Source organism: Dama dama, chromosome 3 (genome assembly GCF_033118175.1).
Source record: "Dama dama isolate Ldn47 chromosome 3, ASM3311817v1, whole genome shotgun sequence".
Classification (NCBI taxonomy): domain Eukaryota; kingdom Metazoa; phylum Chordata; class Mammalia; order Artiodactyla; family Cervidae; genus Dama; species Dama dama.
Window position 1 is genome coordinate 28,407,248 of NC_083683.1, and position 21,576 is coordinate 28,428,823.

At 37.5% G+C, this 21,576-nt stretch overlaps 1 protein-coding gene across 1 annotated transcript in view; it reads left to right on the forward strand.

Annotated features, from left to right (window-relative positions):
- Window positions 1-21,576, forward strand: part of ACSS3 (acyl-CoA synthetase short chain family member 3) — a 166,167-nt gene that overhangs the window by 75,470 nt on the left and 69,121 nt on the right. The window contains exons 6-7 of the mRNA XM_061125269.1: window positions 764-844; window positions 925-1,020. Of these exons, the coding sequence (XP_060981252.1) occupies window positions 764-844; window positions 925-1,020 (177 nt within the window). The remainder of the gene's footprint in view (window positions 1-763; window positions 845-924; window positions 1,021-21,576) is intronic.

Consider the following 21,576-nt stretch of genomic DNA (forward strand, 5'->3'; position numbering starts at 1 on the left):
GATGACTCTTGCACTTACTTTTCAAATATTAATCTTGTATTAACATTGAATACATTCACTGTCAAGAATACCTGCTCACAGACTGATTCATGAAAGTTGTAGTGCCTGGGTGTAACAGTCCCTACTTTTCCCCAAAATGTAATATAAGGAAAATCTGTTGGCCTTAGATCTAACTCATCAGGAGTTAGACCTGAAGAACTGCTCAGCTCTAATACTGTGATAGCATGGTCCTTCAGGTTAGCATTTTAATGAGACTCCAGTTAGAATATGACTGTTTCCTCTGCGCATCCTATTATTATTTAATACTATCAGGGAAGAAATACTCTTATGGTAGTCTGTATCTTAGGCACACAGCTCTCTTTGACCTTTCTGTGGACTTAATTTTGAAAGTTTTCATTTTTGTTCTGGAAATATGTGTTAAAATGCAGTGTTGATAATTGATGTTACCCCTGGAAATTTTTATTTTTTTTTTTTTTGAATGTGATTCTGTGAAATCATGTTTTCTTTAGACAGTCCAGAATGGTCTGTGAGAAGGAATTCTACAAATGGACTGGTACGAACAAATTATTCTGTGTTTGTTTGTGGAGGCGTCAAAGAAATAGTGATTCAGATACAATTATTAATACATGACAGCCAAAGTTATTTATAGCTTTAGAATATGAAATACTTTAAACAGGAGCTTTTCTTAAGTGGATAGTATGAAGAAAGAGCGTCTTTTAACACAGTGTTTATTGATTTTAACTTCATCTCTTCTTTCCTTTAGGGTGTGGTGAGGCCCACTGGAGGATACGCTGTAATGCTTAACTGGTCAATGTCTTCCATATATGGACTTAAACCTGGAGAGGTAATCGTGGTTTTAAATTCATATTATATGACATTTATCTGATTAAGATATATGCATTTTATTTTCTTCTTATTGTTTAGGTGTGGTGGGCAGCTTCTGACTTAGGCTGGGTTGTTGGACATTCCTATATCTGTTATGGACCTCTTCTACATGGAAACACTACAGTTTTATATGAGGTAATAAAATAAAATCATACCACATATACATAGTGTTAATTTTACTGAAAGTTTCTGAGAAGTAGTCTAAGTAGGAACAAAAAAAATTGAATGGGGACAGGGAACATTTTTATGTCTTCTTCCAGTTAAAAATATGATTTCATAAGACAGAGAAATATATGGAAAAAATAAACAACTATTTAAATTCTGTTGAACAAAGCCATAAAATTATATTCTGAAAAATATACACTAAAAAGCTTCATGTCTATCCCTTTCTAGAAAATATCATTGGACTGATCCTGGTTTAGAACCTTAGAAAACAGTCATCACAAAACAGAGATTCACCTTTTTTATGTTTTTAGAGAATTAATGGATTTCAACTATATGGTTTCTTGATTTTAACAGATATTTTTGGTAGTTTCTGATGATTGTTATATGTATAAGGAAGAGACTCCTAGACTGATCATATTGAATCTTCATAGCTTTAAGATTCAGTTGCATGGATTAATGTTACCCAGGAATAATATTTTTGTGTGTATACTTGGAAATTCTGCTCTTATGCCTATTCTATTTAATTTTAGTGAATGCCTTGTATAAATACTTAAAACACATGTCCATCAGATTTGTAGGATATCGGAAGTTGAGAGGAACAGTAAAATGGTAGTTTGCTAAATCAGTACACAAAATAATCTTGGACTTTCAGGATAAAACACACAAGATGGGAGAATATGGAAATCCTTTTATAATTATATTAAAAATATAATTGCAAAAATGAAGTCAGGGAAATTTGAGTTGCTTGCAATTTATGCAGTTAAATCCCTGTGATTATAATTGTCTATAGTTCAAACATCAGTGGTTGATAGGATGACTTTAAAAAATAGTCACCATATGCAATAGTATAATCTTATTTCCCTTTTCACATTTGGAAATTTATGTTCAGTTTAATGAGGAGGAGAAAAAAATAATTAACTTATTAGCATTTGGATAAAAGGGAATAGAGTGAAAATGTCATACAAGAAAGCGATGAAGGAATTGTGAATGGTTAGTCTGATAATAGTAATATATTTAGTGTGCATATATGTTAAGAATCTTTTGACATTTAAAGAGTTGCCACATAGTAATGTAGTAATGTGGAATTCCAGAGACCTATCTTTTGGGCATAATCAGAGAAAATTTGACTGTTCATTAGTAGAATAGGCAGCTTCTGAAATAGAAGGCTCTCTTTCACTTAAAGTCTTTCAACATCAAGAGAGGAATCTGAAGAAGAGAATTTTATATGTGAGGTGTGGAAAATAGATTATGTCAAAATTCTTTAAAATCTTAACATTCTGCAAGTCAATGATTCCAAAAAAATCAGAGACTGTTCTTAATCTTTGTGGCAATCTCCTAGTCCCAGCCAACATTTAAAAGCATGGTTATTCCCGCATTTTCGGCTGGCTGGTTTTCTGTATTGAAATGCTCAGAGATATTAAGGCAAACTTTGACACAAATGTTACACCATCTTGTACTACTCCTCATTTTTTATACTATGCCTCTGTCTGTAGACTTATTATGTCCTGTGGTATTTGTAATAATTAAAGCATAAAATAATCTTGACAATTGTGTCCCATACTGAAATTCTTGCAATAGAATGTTTTTTTTATTAAAATAATAATTCCCTTTGAAGTAAACAAAATAAGCCTTAACACTAAATACTTATAATAAATTGTGGAATTGCTAATATAAAATGACAAAGTCAAAGATGCCATTATATTGATAAGTATTTATAAGAATTAATTTGCCTTTAGGACTATAGTACATGTAATTTTTGTCCCTTTACCATTGGCCTTTTTTTATTTTTTAAGCTTATTTAAAACAATTGTAACACCATTAAAAGGGCTCTGTTGTTTGTCTTTATCTTGAAATGATGAGCTCAAGAACAGTGTAGATGCTCTATCAGTATTTGTTGTACAAAAGAGTGATTTTTTTTTCTTTTTTTTAACCTTTTAAATCTTATCTGTGCCCTTGGGTTTCCTTCCTACAACTTATAAACATCTTCAATTCTCTCTTATCATAAAACAAAGCCTGTTAGACTTCTGCACATTTCTAGCTATCCCATCTTTATATTTTTCTCCACTGAGTCCTTGGAAAAAATACCCTTCCCGTATTGTCTGAACTTTATATTCTTCCAGTTATTCTCCATCCCAGTGAAGTCCAGTTTTTCTCCACATTGTTTCATAAAGCTACTATATCAGAGGTCAGTGGTGGCTTAGTAAGGGACAAAGTCAAGGATTTTCTTCAGTTTGATTTTATTTTTTCTCTCAATGGCATCAACCCTGGTGACTGTGTTCGGTGATGGTAATTCTCTCTGCTCTCTTGAGTCCCCATATCCTTTTGCTATTGTTTAGGCTATTTCTTTTGCTTTACATGACTTTCCCTCTGTCTTTCCCTGTCTGGTTAATTCCAGCTATCTTGTAGACTCTGATTAGATGTAATCATCACTTGGAAAATTTCCTCAAAGTCTTTGACTGCTCAGTTCCCCTTTCTGTGATTCCATTGCCCCTTGAACTTATGTCTGTTAGTTAGCTGACCCCACTATTCTGAAATTATATCTAGTAAAGTGAGGGACTCACAAGCCAGTCTCAGTGTAGTAGACAATACACACTAAACATGTAGTAAGTCCTTATGGAACTAAATTGGACACGACTTCTCTGTTCTCATTCTGCCTCTCTGATATCCTGTCTTCCATTTCCTCCCCTGGTTTCTTTTACTTTGATCCTCAACATTGAGTGATAGTAGAGTCTTGTTCTTAGCCCTCTTTTCTCATTCTGCTTTTATTTCCTGGATAATCTCCATGCAATTGGATTTGAGTATTACTAATTAAACCCAGGCTCCTAACGCCTCCTATCTATGTCTAACCTTCCTGCTAAGCACCAGCTTATTATTAGGGACTTTCAGATGGCCCGGCATCCCTTATGGTCAAGGTGCTGTGAAATGAACTCACAATCTCCACTTTTCCCTACAAAGACATTTCTTTCCGAGTACTTTTCAGTGTTGTTAACGTTACCTGCTTTTACTCTGTTGGCTAAACTAAGGATTAAGAAGTGATCCTAACTCCATTCTCCTTACATATCATATTCTGCTTACCACATTTTGTTGATTTACATTTTTTGTTCTTGTTGTTCATCTGCTCAGTCATGTCTGACTCTTTGCAACCCCAAAGACTGCAGCACGCGAGGCTTCCCTGTCCCCACTGTCTCCGGGAGTTTGCTCAAACTTGTGTCCATTGAATCCATGATGTCATCCAACCATCTCATCTTCTGTCACCTCCTTCTCCCTCTGCCCTCAATCTTTCCTAGCATCAGTGTCTTTTCCAATGAATCGGCTTTTCACATCAGGTAGCCAAAGTATGGGAGCTTCAGTCTCAGTCCTTCCAATGAATATTCAGAGTTCATTTCCTTTAGGATTGACTGGTTTGATTTCCTTGCTCTCAGATGTGAAATGACAGGGTAAAACGTGTTTGAGGAACTTTCAATGAATCCTTATGTTGGTTGCTCTAAGATGCTATTTGAGAGGAGTCCAGCTGCCTATAAGAAGTCTGGCCAGATTTTGGAGCCCAGGAAAATAAAGTCTGTTACTGTTTCCATTTTTCCTCATCTATTTGCCATGAAGTAATGGGGCTGGATGTGATGATCTTCATTTTTTAAATGTTGAGTTTTAAGCCACCTTTTTCACTCTCCTCTTTCACTTTCATCAAGATTTCCTCTTTGCTTTCTGCCATTAGGATGTTGTCATCTGCATATCTGAGGTTATTGACATTTCTGCCAGCAATGTTGATTCCAGCTTGTGATTCATCTAGCAAGGCATTTCACATGACGTATTCTTATTTAACATAAATTAAATAAGGGTGACAATATACAGCCCTGATGTACTCCTTTCCCAATTTTGAACCAGTCGGTTGTTCCATGTCCAGTTCTAACTGTTGCTTCTCGACCTGTGTATTGATTTCTCAGGAGGCAGGTAAGGTGGTCTGGTTTTCCCATATTTTAGCACCTGTCAAAAGTGTCCTCTTGTTTCTATGCCTCCTGCCACATAGTCAAGGCTATGACAGTTTAGTAAGTATGTTGCTGACTGGTGTGTATTCTGTGTTTGGTCTCTGATCTCACTTGTGCCTGTGCTTTCCAGTTGTATGTTTCAGAGCCAGTCTAGACCATGTTCTAATAAATACTCCTGCCTTCAGATGTCTTTCCAGGCCATCTCTACCCAAACTCTAATTTCTGAGCTCTCCTCACTAGCCATCTAAAATGCAAAGAATAATGCAGAACTTCATTGCTTAAATTTTTTCAAAGGGTTGAGTTCTGCCTCCAGGAAGTTAGAGATGACATACTATTCTTCTATTCCTCCCTCTAAGTAGAACTGAACATTTTAGGCATTGTGTCTAAAACAAATGCAAGACTAAAAGATGGAGAAAAGAAGGAAAATTGACTTTAGGGAACTTGTGATTTGAGAAACAATGTAGTGAGGAGACCTTGGCTTTCTTTTTCCCTCACATGTCTTAGATTTGTGTCTAAAGAAACTGACAACCTAGAAGTGCCAACAACTGCAGACAAAGCAAATCACAACGAAACTAAACCCTCTGAAAACAACAACAACAACAAAAAAAAAAACAAGCCTGACCTCTTAAGCCAAAGGTTAAGGAAGGAGCAGCTTAAGACATGAAACTTTTAGATCACTCCATTCCAGACAAATGACACAGAAAAACCCATGGTCCCAGCCCCACCGCCAACAGCAAAGGCTGAGTGGGAAGTTTAGACTTCCACAAGCGTTAGGCTTTAAGGAGGAGCTTAATCCTAACCCTCTTCCCACGGGGTGATGTCAGAGGAGTTTAATTAGGGAACCAAGATTTTCCTTCCTGTTAGGTTGTAGTGAGGACCCGTTGAACAAGCAATAACAGTAGAGAGCAAATAAGGAGCCTGGGCTTATCCCCCTAACCTTCCAGTAATGAGATACCCCTTCCATTCTGCATTGGGATAGAGTCAGTGGAAGCCTAGTAGAGAGTCAGGATTTTGGAAGAGACCACCTGTCTCTTCCTTGGATATCAGTGGAGGCCTTGTTGGGAGCAGGAACAGGGAGGTGCCATTAGAAGCCTACAATTAGAACGGGAACCAACCCAGAGTAATGAGGAGCATTCTCCCAAGCTATTCTCTTCTCCAGGGGCTCTTTCCCACCCGGGAATCAAACCCAGGTTTCCTGCATTGCAGGCAGATTCTTTACCATCTGAGCCACCGGGGAAGCCCCAACTGGGTATCAGTGGAGGTCAAATGATGAACCTGGATTTTTACCCCTATGTCTTCCTTCTTTGCTGGAGTGAAATCTAAATAAGCCACCTGAAACAAGATTTAAATACGAGTCTGTCTCGTAATACCAAGAAACTGTCCAAGATTTGATGACCTCATCCCAAGAACTAAAAAGATCTCAAGCTGAATGAGAGGAGACATTTGACAGGTGCCAGAACTGAGATGACAGAGATGTTAGAATTATCTGACAAAGGTTTTAAACTAACTGTGGTAAAAGTGCTTCAACAAGTGATGATGAACATTCTTAAACATTCTATTTTTTTAAGGTCAAAAAATAGTTACAGTTAAGAAATTAAAAGTTTCAGCAAAGATATAGATGCTATAAAGAATAGTCATAGGGAAATTATAGAGTTGAAAAATGTAATAACAAAGATAAAAACTCAGTGGATGGGCTCAGTACCAGAATAGAGAGGACAGAGGAAACATTAGTGAACTGGAAGAAGCAGCAATAGAAATTACCCAATCTAAACAACAGAAAGAAAGCAGATGGAAAAGAAACAACTAACAGAGCCTCAGGGATATGTGGAATGATAACAAAAAATATAGCATTTGTGATTTCAGTCATGAAAGGCAAGGAGAAAGAGAGCAGGCCTGAAAAAAATGATGGAAAGCTTCTGAAAATTTAGCATCTTCTCAGATTTGGCCAACGATATATATCTGTTGGTTCAAGAAACCGAGTAAACCCTCAAACAAGGTTACTATGAAGAAATCCACATACACAAAAAAATCTTAAGCTTCTGAAAATTGAAGGCAAAAAAAAAAGGATATCTTTTCTGTATGGGTAAAACCCTTTGAATGATAGGATTTTTTAGAAACTAGGGAGGTCAGAGGAAAGTGACAGAATGTTTTTCAAGTGTGAGAAGAAAGGAACTGTCAATCCAGAATTCTGTATTTATGCAAATATATTTTGAAGATAAAGGAGAAATGAAGACATTCTCAAGGGAGAGAAAAAATTGGAAAATTTGTTACCACTTTCTTATTGTTTAGTCATTAAATCTGTCTGACCCTTTTGCAACACAATGGAGTGTGAAGCCTGCCAGGCTCCTCTGTCCAGGATTTCCCAAGCAAGAATACTGGAGTGAGGTGCAGTTTCCTACTCGAGGGGATCTTTCTGACCCAGGGATTGAACCCGCGTCTCCTGCATTGGATTCTTTACTGCTGAGCCACTGGAGGAGCGATAAGCCTTTCTAAAAGGGACAGCTAATGGCCAGTAGTTAATAATGAAAGACTAAGTACTTCTTATGTTTGAGAACAAAGCAAGGATGTCCACTTTCACCTCTTTATTCAGTTTACTTCTGAAAGTTCTAGTCAATTTGATAAGGCAATATATGGAAACAAAAAGAGAAACATATCAGAAAGGAAGAAAGAAAATTGTCTCTATTTGCATGTGGCATGATTGTCTAGGAAATTATAAAACATATTTAAAAGCCTATAATTAATAAGTGAGTTCAGCTGAGTCTCAGGATACAAGATAAACATACAAACATCAGTTGTTTTTCTACATACTGCAGTCAACACCTTTGGCTACAAAAGGGCAACATCTCCTTGTAGAGATGTTCTTTATCTTGATTATATCATGTCCTAATTGTGATATTAAGCTATAGTTTTGCAAGATGTTACTAATAGGGAAAGCTGTTAAGGGTACATAACATACTTCTGTATTATTTCTTACAGTTTCCTGTGAATCTACAATTATTCATATAAAAAACTTAGTTTAAGGTTACTAAAAAGGACTTCAAAGAACTCCTATCAAAGAACAAAATTAAAACTTACTTGCATGATATGAATGATCTGTAGTCATCTGCTCTTTGCCCACCTTTAAAATCTGTCTCTTGTTCTGACCTCTAATTCAGCTTCCTACTCAGCAATCCAGTCATTATTAGCACTTACATGAACAGAAAAAAGTGAAAGTGAAAGTCGCTTAGTCATGTCTGATTCTTTGCCACCCCATGGACTATACAGTCCATGGGATTCTCCAGGCCAGAATACTGGAGTGGGTAGTCTTTCCCTTCTCCAGGGGATCTTCCCAATCCAGGGATCAAACCGCCAGTGATTCAGTTGTCTCCTCTACTGAAATTCCACTTTTGTTCTGATCACATGGGAGAGTGATTCTTTTTCTTAAGGGATCAGCTTGAATTTCCTCTTCCCTCTGATATTTTCATGCCTTCCTCTGGCTGATCAAAGTTCCTTATAATTCCATTATGCCATCTGGATTCCTTTGGTTTTGTGAGTACAGGCCTGTGATACCGTAAACTTTGAGGGCAGTGGACGTTTGTCATTTCTGTACCCCCAGTGTCCAGCACAGTGCCTGTCAGGAGATACAGAAAATTCATCCTGTAAATGAATTTCTAAGAGGATTAATTGCCAACTGGAGCATGCAGAACACAGGGTGAAAACTTGCTTGATTAATTAAAGCAAAGCTAAAGTATAACAGAGTCCTGACTTGTCACTAGGCCAGCAAATGGAAAAAGTCTTTATTAACTTCCACAAAATAATTGTCCAACTTGTGCCCCAATTTTAGTTGGATTGCTAAACTAACATTGTTTTATTTTAGTGTTATTATTATTTTTAATTTAGGAAGCTAAAATCTTCCATTATATAATAAAAATACATTCTTTTTATAGTGAACAGAATAATTTAGTGGAGCATTCATATCTTCATAGGATTATCTTTTCTGAATAGAAGTAAACTCATAAATTTAGTTGATCAAAGATTTATTTTTATTCTTAATGAATTATAGCATATCAAAACTATAGTATGAGGTAGACAGTAAATTGGTATCTGTGATGATATTTTTCCCTAGTGATGCATTTTAATTTAACAAAAATAGATGATCTGAAGTATTAGGAGATTTGCAGATCACTCTGTGCCAAATCATCTAGAGTACAAAAATCAGCTCATGAAACATTTCTCTTTTATTGAGTACAAATGGTTTATGATATTTTATGGATAAATAATTATATTAGGTGAAAAAAAATTAAAAATGGTTATAATTAAGTTGGGTATTCAGTGAAACCTCCAAGTACAGAAGAGTTACCCACTTGAAGCAATCTGTGCTTCACCATAAAACTTACAGTGGATATTGAAATAAGATTTTCTTTTTTGCCACAGAGCAGCAGTCCCCACCCTTTTTGGCACAAGGGACCAGTTTCATGGAAGACAGTTTTTCCACGGACTGGAGTTGGAGGATGGTTTCAAGTGATTCAAGCACATTATACTTATTGTGCACTTTATTTCTTTATTATTACATCAGCTTTACCTCAGATCCTGGAAGTTGGGGACTCCTGCCATACAGGACATTTAGGCATACATTTTCCTGGTTGTCTGCTTTTATTTTAGCTTCCTGATAATTGCCAAATTTTCAACACGTTCCTGTTTCTTTCAGTAAAACAAACAGCATAACCCGCCATAAATCGTTGGTTCCCTATCCCCATGCAGTTACAACTTTCTTCATCTTTGAAGGCTCTTGCCTATACCCAAAGCTCCACTTTCTAACCTAGAACTTAACTTTGCAATCCTCTCAAACTGGCCTCTGAAATCTTCATTTCATAATAACAGCTTTTGATAATTTCCTTAGTGACTGGAAAAGTCAGTTTTCATTCCAATCCCAAAGAAAGGCAGTACCAAAGAATGTTCAGATTACCATACAACTGCACTCATTTCACATGCTAACAAGGTAATGCTCAAAATCCTTCAAGCTAAGCTTCAGAAGTACACGAACCGAGAACTTCAGATGTATAAGCTGGATTTAGAAAAGGCAGAGGAACTAGAGATAAAGTTGCCAACATCCTCTAGATCATAGAAAAAACAAAGGAACTTCAGAAAGACATCTACTTCTGCTTCACTGAATGTGCTAAAGCTTTTAACTGTGTGGATCACAACAAACTGGAAAATTCATAAAGAGATGGGTATACTAGACCACCTTACCTGTCTCTTGAGTAACCTGAATGGAAGGCAAGAAGCATTAGTTAGAACTGGACATGGAATGATGGACTGGTTCCAAATTAGGAAAGGAGTACATCAAGGCTGTATATTGTCCCCCTGCTTGTTTAACTTATATGCAGAGTATATTATATGAAATGCTGGGCTGGATGACTCACAAGCTGTAATCAAGATTGCTGGGAGAAATATCAACAACCTCAGATATGCAGATGATACCATTTTAACGTCAGAAAGCAAAGAGGAACTAAAGAGCCTCTTGATAAAGGTGAAAGAGGAGAGGGGAAAAAGCTGGCTTAAAACTCAACATTCAAAAAACAGAGATCATAGTATCTGGTCCCAATACTTTATGGCAAATAGATGGGGAAAAGTGGAAACAGTGACAGATTTTATTTTCCTGGTCAAAATCACTGCATATGGTGACTGCAGCCATGAAATTAACAGACACTTTCTCCTTGGAAGAAAAGTTATGACAAAGCTAGACAGTGTATTGAAAAGCAGAGCCATCACTTTGCCAACAAAGCTCTGTATAGTTAAAGCTATGATTTTTCCAGTAGTCATGTACGGATGTGAGTGTTGGACCATAAGGAAGGCTTTGGTGCTTTCAAATTATGATGCTGGAGAAGACTCTTGAGAGTTTCTTGGACTGCAAAGAGATCAAACCAGTCCATCCTAAAAGAAATCAGTCCTGAATATTCATTGGAAGGACAGATGCTGAAGCTGAAGCTCCAATACTTTGGCCTCCTGATGCAAAGAGCCAGCTCTTTGGAAAAGACACTGATGCTGGGAAAGATTGAGGGCAAGAGGATAAGGGGGTGACAGGATGAGATGGTTGAATGGATCACTGATGCAATGGACATGAGTCTGAAGAAACTCAGGGAGATAGTGAAGGACAGGGAAGCCTGGCATGCTGCAGTTCATGGGTCGCAAAAAGTTGGACAGGACTTAGTGACTGGACAATGACAAGAACAGCTAGTAATTACATTTTTTCATATGCCAGTGGACATTTTCAGTCCTCTTCATACTTGACTCTTCAGTGGTTGACAGTTTTTCCTTTCGTCTATCTTACTTTCTTCCCTTCCGAGGAAAACACGCTTCTATTTTTCTGAAGTTATTCTTATGCTCATCTTTGCTACAGAAATTTTCTGACACGTTGCCTGGAATATATTCCTCTTATCCTTTACAGCACAGCCAAGTGTCGCTTCCCGGGAGAAGCCTTCCTGGACCTCTCTGACGAGGGCAAATCTCCGTAGTCTCTCGTAAGCACCTTGGGTTTTTCCTTCTTGGCTTGTGTCACTGTTGCCACTTCACTTTAATTTTTATGCTCCTTTGAATTATCTGCCTCTCTCTGCTCTATACTCTGTGAGGGAAGGAGTCATGTTAAGTGTTTGCTCACCATCAAGTCTCAGCTTTTAGCCTTGTTCTGGACAAATTTTCAGTCCTCAATAAATATTTGCTAATAAATACCTGAATGAAAATAACAGGGGAAAAAAGAAAAAGCTTGATTTGTAAGTAAAGACTTTTTTCCCCTGAGAAAGGAAAAAGTAATTCTAATTTTCTCTTTAGTAGAGAACTTAATGAACAAATTAAGTAACCCATTGTACCTTTTTTAAGAAACAAAGATTTATTTTGGTTCACTTACTTGTACTTATTTAATATATGTAATTCTGGAAGTCACATTGAACTGCCAAAATATGCAAACCAATTCTGAATAATTCAGTCCTTTATTTCTCATCTATAAATGTTACTATTAATAGTACCTTTCTTAAATGACATTAAATTGGTTAATCCATTGACATACCTTAGGATAGTTGCCAGAATATAATTGTGCCATAAATGCTAAATATTATAAGCTGCTGTTATTCAAAACTATGAATATTTTCTTTCCCAGAATAAAATTCTACAATATAAACACCAGCCGTTCATTCCCATGCAGTCCAGCCATTGTAATGCTCGAATTTTCACATATTCCACATTTCTTCTTTCAAAGCGTGTTTGTCCTCCCAACTCTGAGGCAGTCATCAGCCCATTAGAGTCTGCTCCCTTTGGAGCCCATTAATTCTTCTAAGCACCAGTCAAGGGAATCAGCACACAGGGATGTGTTGATCCTGCTCCTACCATCTTTGAAGAATGAGCAGCAGATGTGGAAGATAACCCAGTGGTCTCTCCCCTCAAGAAGCTGTCCTTTCAGAGTAGAACTCATGATTGAAATGAGAGTGGCCTGGAAGTCTTTCATCTGCAAATAATACAGAACATTTCATGGTTCATTATTATCCAAACATATATAACCCTTCACTTCTACTTTTTGATGGGCTTTATCATTACAAGCTTTTAAACTGTCTGTGTATCTTTCAAAACTTCAGGGTATTCAGCTTGATAGTCTCTTTCTGAATGTTCTTTTCCTGATTTCATGGGAAGAGTTTAGATAGCCCTATTTTTTCTTTCTTTACAGTATGGTTAGTGTAGAAATGAACTCTGTACTCTCCTTGACTTGTGTAAAAATTTAGTAAAATAATGTATGTGAAAGTAGTTTGAAAGCATCAAAGAAATATTATGATATGGATATGTATCTATAAAATATATACAAAATATGATAGCATGTACAATATCAATTTATATAAAATAGTAACATTATTATCACCATATATACATGGATCAAAACGTTAAAACATTTTGCAATATGAAAGTCTCATGTTGGTGAATATTGAGGATACTTCTTTGAACTACTTTCAAGTTATTTTAGTATTGAACACTCTTGTTAGGTTATCCTCAGTGTTTTTTCAATGTCTGTCATCTATTCTGTTCGGCTTTGTATCTGTAATCTCTGTGAAGACTTCCTATGATGTATTTTCCACATGTGGATGTTCTGAATTCTCAGCACCTCCCAGGCTTCATTTTGACAATGTAATTGTAATTTGCACTTCCATCTGTGTTAACCTGTTTTATTTATTATCCCCTTTTCAAGGACAGAGATTTGCTTCTTTCAAGTATGAAGTCTGTTACTTTTTTTTTCAACCACTAATTGCCATAATATTACTAACTAATACACTCCATAGGCATACACCAAAGACTTTCTCTCTTTTTCCTCATATAATGGAAATTTATTTCTTTCTTTTAAATCTAGTATAACAACAGTGTATTTTTTGTGTTTGTATGAAATGAGAAAAATGATGACTCAGTTATTACTTTGATTCAGGCTATATAATTTCAGTATCTCAGTTGGAACAGATTGTAAATCTGATGCTAGCATCTTTTAGGTTTCTTACAAGACTAGTTGTTGAAAGATTCCTTTTTTTGAGTATTTTTCTCTGTGTGTGCCTGTGTTTTATGTTAGAACAAGCAGGTGCAACTGTTGCCATAGCTCCAACAACATTTATTGGGTACCTGTTGTGAGCATAGCATCTTGCTAGGATTGATAGAGAAACAGAGAAAGTATCAGATGCCCTCCTTGCAATGAGAGCACTGACAATATAGTCAAAGAATTAAGAGTAGTGTAAAGGAAAAAAAAAAAAAAGAGTCGTGTAAAGGGCAGAAAGCAAACAAGTTGAAGACAGCACCTAAGAAACATATTACAGTGTGTAGAAAATGTGAAAAAATTTCCAGAAGCTACATTGAACCATTAATACTCTACATTAAATGCTTGCACCTGGTTTGATGCAGTTTTCTGATGACAGAACTAAATGAAGATCAAAGAAATTCAATAAGCTGCCTTAGGTCACATACCTTGTAAATGGATTATATCTGGCTCAAAAATCTGTCTATTAGTCCCTTAAGAGAAGTTTAGGACTAGAGGAGACAGGTAAAGGTTTGTGGATGATACAGTATAAGTAATAACAGCAGCTTCTATGGATGAGTGTTGGTTGATAGGAACTCCTCTAATCAGTTTATATGGTTTTAATTCTGTCTCCAAACTCATGGGATAAATATTTTGCATACCTATTTACAGTTGTAGAAACTTAGTTTCGGAGAAATTAAACAACTTTACCAATAGCATAGGAGTGATGGAGCTGGGATTTGAAGCAAGGTTTTCTGGCTCCAAAGTCTGTATCCTCGGGTTCATAATTTTGAGGTGAACAGTTGGGAAACTTGAGCAGTGCAAACTAGTTTGCACCACCATATACCAGAACCAGAGTATCAGTGATCTGAACATGAAGGAGAAGGCAGGATGTTAGAGTGCCAGGTGGATATTGTAAGACAAAGGTAAAAAAGGAAATTGAAACTAGTTTAGATGTCTTCAGCTAGGACAGCTGCTATAGTGGCAATTGTCAACTGCCTATAGTAGGAGTGACAGCTATTGTGGAGGAGAAAACAGTACTTTTAGTTTTGGTAATGTTGAGTTTAAAGGAGCTACTCAGACATTTATGTGGTGTTGGGAAGTGAGGTTTGAAACTCAGAAGAACTTTCAGAATTAGAAATGTGAAAGAGTTAATAATTCAGGTACCTAAAGTAATCAAGTTATGCAGAGAGGAGAAGTCTGAGAAAGGAAAGCAATATAAATTGAGAGTGAGAAAGTGAAAAGCGATAGAAGAATCAGAAAGCAGTGCCCTAAAAACCAGTGGAGGGGAGGTTTTCCAGAAGATGAGGGATTGGCAAGCCAAGTGCTATGGCTAGAGAGGGCTGGTAGGACAGAACTGGAGAGAGCTTGGGCAATTTGGGTGTAGCTAGTCGCCCTTATGAGGGCAGTTTCCTCGGAAAATTTGTTCATTTTATTTTTTAACATGGAGAAATATGAGCATGCTGAAGTTTGTATTTGGTAAATTATGGAACAGTGTGGGAGAGTTAGACTTTGTACAGCCTCAGGTTGAATTGCCATATACATATGTAATAGTCACACTTTATTTTCTGGGCAGAAATCTGTTGGTGTAATAATTCAAGAGGCCATTTAATTTCTCTAACAGTGAATTTTCACTACTTGTTATGAGTAAAGAGAGCCTGAATTTGTTCCTTCATTACAGGATATAGCAGTGATTGCTCATCAGCGTGGAGGAATTCAGAGGGGAAAGCAGTCCTGCTTTTATCTAGCCTTGAACTACCAGCTATCCTAGTGATAAATATTCTCTGATTGCTGAGAATGGTACATGTGTCAGATTCCCTAATTAGCTCAGCACTGGGTCTGTGGAATTACCAATTACTGTGCTCAGCTTCATTTACTTGGCATTAATAACTTTTGAAAGTAAGCATCTTTTTAATATGTTTATTACCTAGGTGAAGGAAATGGTTTATCCCATTGCGGGTAAGATTGTCAAAAGTGTCAGTATGGTCAACTCTGAGTTGGGAAAAGGCAGGGGAAGAAAACAAACCAAAAAGTGCAGACCTATGTTTGATTTTTTAAAGCTCTATTGAGGTATAATTGGCAACTAAAGTTTAGGTTATTTGATACATGTGTACATTATAAAGGGCTTTCCAGGTGGCTCAGTGGTGAAGACTCCACCTGCCAATGCAGGAGATGCAAGAGACACAGCTTCGATCCCTGGGTCAGCAAGATTCCCTGGAGGAGGAAATGGTAACCCACTCCGGTATTCTTTCCTGGAGAATCCCATGGACAGAGGAGCCTAACAGGTTACAGTCCATGGGGTCGCAGACAGTCAGACATGATAGAATGACTGAGCGTGCATGCCTGCATGTACATCATGAGAGGATTTCTCCCATTTGCTTAACTAAAATATCTCACATATTAATCATTCTTTTCCTGTTGAGAATGTTTAAATTCTACTCTCTTAACAAATTTCAGTGATACAGTATTTTCAACTGTTAGTCACTATCTTCTATATTAGATCCTCAGATTTTGTTCACCTTATAGCTGAAAGTTTGTACAAAAGGGATTGATCTAGATGAGGTTATAGCTCAACATATGCAGTCTGAATATAGTAATGGAGAAGTCTTACCTTTTCAGGCTGGAAGCTAGAGCCTGTCCTTCTTAACCGAAGAAAGGCAAGGACTCAAACCTGAGGAATTGCAACTCTTGGTATCTACCACAGGAGATAGTAAAGAGGGATTGTCAAAATAGCAAATTTATTGAAAGCATTAATTTGAACCATATGAAACTGCTGATATTTGACTGGCTTTGATTTACAAAAATGGCAAATTCTTGTAATCAAAATAATAGGGGGATAAAGAAGACAGTTTGGTTGGGCACCTCAGACAGGACACTAAGTTTGGATTTTGAGACTATTTGTAGCCCTTTGTTAAAAGTGGATTAAGAGGGTAGCAATAGGGAGGCTTATCCACCCCGTGGGGGGTGGGGGGAATGAACTGAGTTATGATATCTGCCTGTTAATCTGCCCTCTAGCTTCATCAAGCTGTTTCTCAGAGTGAAGCAAAATCTTAAAGAGATTTTACCTAGAAACCTAGGGATATATATAGAAATATTTTGCTTATGAAGGATTTCAGAAACTGATAAAAGCAATTGACTTCCTTCCCTAGGAAAAAGGGCATATACACATTAAAAAAAAATTAGAATATTTATGAACCCCTCTGAAATTCAGGTCAGAAACCCTTCATTTAAAGATAAAGGTATATTGCTTTCAAGCAGTAATAAAACCAAAGTAAAATCCCAAACTAAAACTTAATTTTCAAAGGTCTGTGGACAACACGTTAACCTCTGCTGAGCAGGGGTTAATCGGTTCATCTTTGTGGATGAGGTAGTTTTACACAGGGTGCTGGGTCTATAAATCATGATATATAGATATAGATATCTCCAGTCTGGAATCTGATTTAGGGATCAAGGCATAAGTAATTGGGGGAATAAGGCATTTCTCTCCAATTGTTTTCTCAGTAAATGGCCTCCTATTATCAGATTTCACTTATATTAGTATATTCTTTTTACCAATACTTAGATTGGCTTATTTACTGATAACATATGGGGAAAAGGCAGCAAAATTTAGTGTTAAATTCTAGGCTCATCTACTAGGATAACCAGGCAGGTAGATATTGAAAAAATAGCCTAGCCTTAGGTAATGTGTTCAATTGTTTCAATCATGTCTGACTCTTTTGCAACCCCATGGACTGTACCCTGCCAGGCTCCTCTGTTCATGGGATTTTCCAGGCAAAAATACTGGAGTGGGTTGCCATGTCCTCCTCCAGGGAATCTTCCCAACCCAGGGATCAAACCTGTGTCTCCTGCAGCTCCTATATTGGCAGGCAAATTCTTTACCACTGGGCCACCAGAGAAGCTTAGTATCTAGGTAATGATTAGTATCTAAGGACTAGGCATTGGTTTCTCAATCCTGGCTGTGGATTAGATGAATAATTACTTTGGGGACACATAAAACATAACAATGTCCAACCCCATATCAAAGCTGATTAGATCAGACTCTCAAGGAGTGGGGACCAGGCATGGGTACCTTTCAAAGGAATTCTGAGAAGTTCTAATGTATACTTAGGTGTGGCAATCACTGGTTTAGAATCAATGTAGATGGTGGTATGGATACAATGGGGGCTTCCCTGGTGGCTCAGTGGTAAAGAGCCTTCCTGCAGTGCAGGAGACCCGGGTTCAGTCCCTTGGTCGGGAAGATCCCCTGAAGGAGGGCACGGCAGCCCACTCTAACACTCTCAGAGAATCCCACGGACAGAGGAGCCTGGCAAGCTGCAGTCCTTAGGGTCGCACAGAGTCGGGCATGACTGGTGACTCAGCGGCAGCAGCAGCATGGATACAGTGAGGGAAAGCAAGATGAAAGCATATTCTCACAGGTGAGACCCATGGACTGGTGAAAGATCTCTAGCAAATAGAGTCAGTCAATATAGTTTTTTAGTTATTAAATTGCCTTTATAGGTATATTTACCCTGGGTCAGGAAGATCCCCTGGAGAAGGAAATGGCAACCCACTCCAGTACCCCTGCTTGAAAACTCTCATGGATGGAGGAGCCTGGTAGGCTACAGTCCATGGGGTCGCAAAGAGTCAGACATGACTGAGTGACTTCAGTAGTCACTAGTTACTCCTTAAAAGGGGGTCTGCTCTAGGAAGACAAAATCTTACAGCTGAGCCTCTTAAAGCATGGGGCAACCATCCCATCTGGCTTTAAAGCAGTGGTAATATTTTCAAAATCAGAACAAAATAATATGAGTTATCAAGAGAAGAACTGTAGGGAAGAAAAAGCCCATCTTTAAAAGAGCTTATGCACTCATGTGGACCTCCCTTGGGGCTTGGTGGTAAAGAACCTGTCTGCCAAGCGGGAGATACAGGTTTGATCCCTGGGTCGGGATGATCCCCTGGAGAAGAAAAACGGCAGTCTACTGTAGTATTCTTGCCTGGGCAATCCCATGGACAGAGGAGCCTGGTGGGCTACAGTCCATGGGGTCGCAGAAGTCGGACATGACTTAGCGACTAAACAACAAAGCATATAGTCACTTGGCACATGTCTCAGAGCTCACAAAAGGGTAAAGAGCATGTATCTCTCTGTTCTCTGTTCTCAGCTCTCCAATTTCTCTCACTGGAAGCGGTCAATCTCTTGTTTATAGTAGCTCATTCATGTATAAACCGTGTCTTTTCTTTTTGTATACAAACAGCCTTGTACGAACGGTATGCACACTATTCTGTGTTTGGCTTTTTCACTGAAAAATATACCCTGGAGAATTGCTTATGTTTTGACAAGTCTCAAGTTTAGATGTTGCATGCCCAAACTCGTATCCCTTGATAAAGGCACCAGGCATATAGTAGGAACTCAACAAATGCTATTGCCAATTTCATCATTCTCCCAAAATAAATAAGCCGGCACTGCTGCACCTGTCTCCTGAAATGAAATTCAGGAGTAGTCCATAAGGGATTTTTGCTGTCTTCACTTTAGAACTGCAATAAAAACATGCCTTCGATGACGTTCTCAGAAGTAGTGTTCAAAAAGAAACCAAATGTATTTCAAATCCTGCCACAAAAAGAGGCAAAAACTGTAGTTGATTCAAAAATGTTATGTCAGAGTCTAAGAAATCATACATATTCTTGACACCCAAGTCTTGAATAAAATGAAATCATAGGATTAGTAATTAAGTCAATTTTTTTTTGCTCAAAAATTTAGTATTTAAGTATACCTTTGTTTTAAGTTGTTGTATTCCACACTCTTCTGTGTTGAAAAATTAAGCTCTCGGAAACTGTGAGAAGTCTGGATATTACCTGTTTTCTAGCTCTGAACTTACACTAGTGGTCCATTAATATTAACACCTTGAAGCAGTAAGGCTTAGATGGTTTATAAGTGAAGGTTAATTTTATGATATTTGGTGTCTAAGAAAACTGTCATGTTCTCCATGCTTTGTACCATTGCTAACCACAATGTAAATGTAAGCAGTTGATATTTTATAAATCTCCGATGTTAAAAATTCATGATTTGTAACAGCTGAAAGCTCATAATCTCTGCTTTGCCATTTAGCGATTGCTTTCTGCCTTTGTTTTCTGGGTAGCAACCAAAACACTGTAGACTTTAGAGGAAGGAAATCAAAGCAAATGGTAATGACATTGACTGAATTTTAAAGAGATTTTCAGTTATTGTTGCCTTTTAGCTGTATTACTGCTTTGGATGTGTGTGTTTGTTGAAAATTCCCATAATCTCAGACTCTTCTTATTTTAAAATTGAATGGGTTTGGGACTATTGCCCCTTATTGAATATGCAAGTTCTGGAGTCAGTGTCTCCAAGCAACTCAGCATGCTTAGTGTATTAATGGTTAATTTTTAAAAGCATTGTAAAGGAGTTGTATTACTTATGTGTGCATGCATGTCTATATGTGCACATGAGCCTATGATGTGCAAGAGGGGAGGAGCGGAGAGTATTCCATTTGATTATTATTAAGTCATTTTCATTTAGAGTTTGTGGTTAGAGAGGCTTACTAGCTTTGCTTCAGTTTTCTGAAGCTACTAGTGCTGAAGACATACAGGTCTGATGTTTATTATGGTGGTCTTTTCTGTTATTAGACACAAAATAGCTTACAGCCCTTACTATGTAATTTTTAACAGTATTACTACATGAAAGTGAAGATGTTAGTCATTCAGTCATGTCTGACTCTTTGCAACCTCATGGACTGAAGCCTGCCAGCCTGTCCGGGCTCCTCTGTCTACTGAAGTGGGTAGCCATTCTCTTCTCCAGGGGATCTTCCCAACCTAGGGATTAAACCCATATGTCCTGCATTGCAGATGGATTCCTTACCATCTGAGGCACCATGTCCTCCCTAACACCCCATAATTACTAGAGTATAAGTTTGTTTAGAGCAGGACCTTTCCTGGCTTATTCAAAAAATTATTCCTAGAATTTTGAAGAGTATCGAGCCCATAGTAGATGAGCAATAAATATTTATTAAATTAATGAATATGTTAGCACTGTCTAATGTTTTATGATTGTATGCAACAATGGTTTCTGATGACAGATCTTACAGTGCTGTGTTGTATTTGCTGAGCTGTTATATTATTCAGAACCTAATGTTTATGTTAATCATCAGGCTGTTTTGGGAAACAATAATTTCTTTGATATAACATCTTTTAATCAAGATTTGAGATCAAACAGAAGTTTTAAAAAATAAAGAAATTCATAAATATTAAAGTAATTCTGAAATAAGGAGTTCATAATCATGATCTCCTCACTGCAAAATTCAGACTTAAATTGAAGAAAGGGAAAACAACTAGACCATTCAGGTATGACCTAAATCAAATCCCTTATGATTATACAATGGAAATAACAAATAGATTTAAGGGATTAGATCTGATAGAGTACCTGAAGAACTATGGACGGAGGTTTGTGACATTGTACAGGAGGCAGGGATCAAGACCATCCCCAAGAGAGAGAAATGCAAAAAGACAAAATGGTTATCTGAGGAGGATAACCTTACAAATAGCTGAGAAAAAAAGAGAAGCTAAAGGCAAAGGTGACTGCAGCCGTGAAATAAAAAGATGCTTACTCCTTGGAAGGAAAGTTATGACAAACCTAGATAGCATATTAAAAAGCAGAGACATTACTTTGCCAACAAAGGTCCATCTAGTTAAGGCTATGGTTTTTCCAGTAGTCATGAATGGATGTGAGAGTTGGACTATAAAGAAAGCTGAGTGCAGAAGAATTGATGCTATTGAACTATGGTATTTGAGAAGACTCTTGAGAGTCCCTTGGACTGCAAGGAGATCCAACCAGTCCATCCTAAAGGAAATCAGTCCTGAATGTTCATTGGAGGGACTGATGTTGAAGATGAAACTCCAGTACTTTGGCCACCTGATGCGAAGAGCTGACTCATTTGAAAAGACCCTGGTGCTGGGAAAGATTGAAGGTGGGAGGAGAAGAGGCCAACAGAGGATGAGATGGTTGCATGGCATCACCAACTTAATGGACATGAGTTT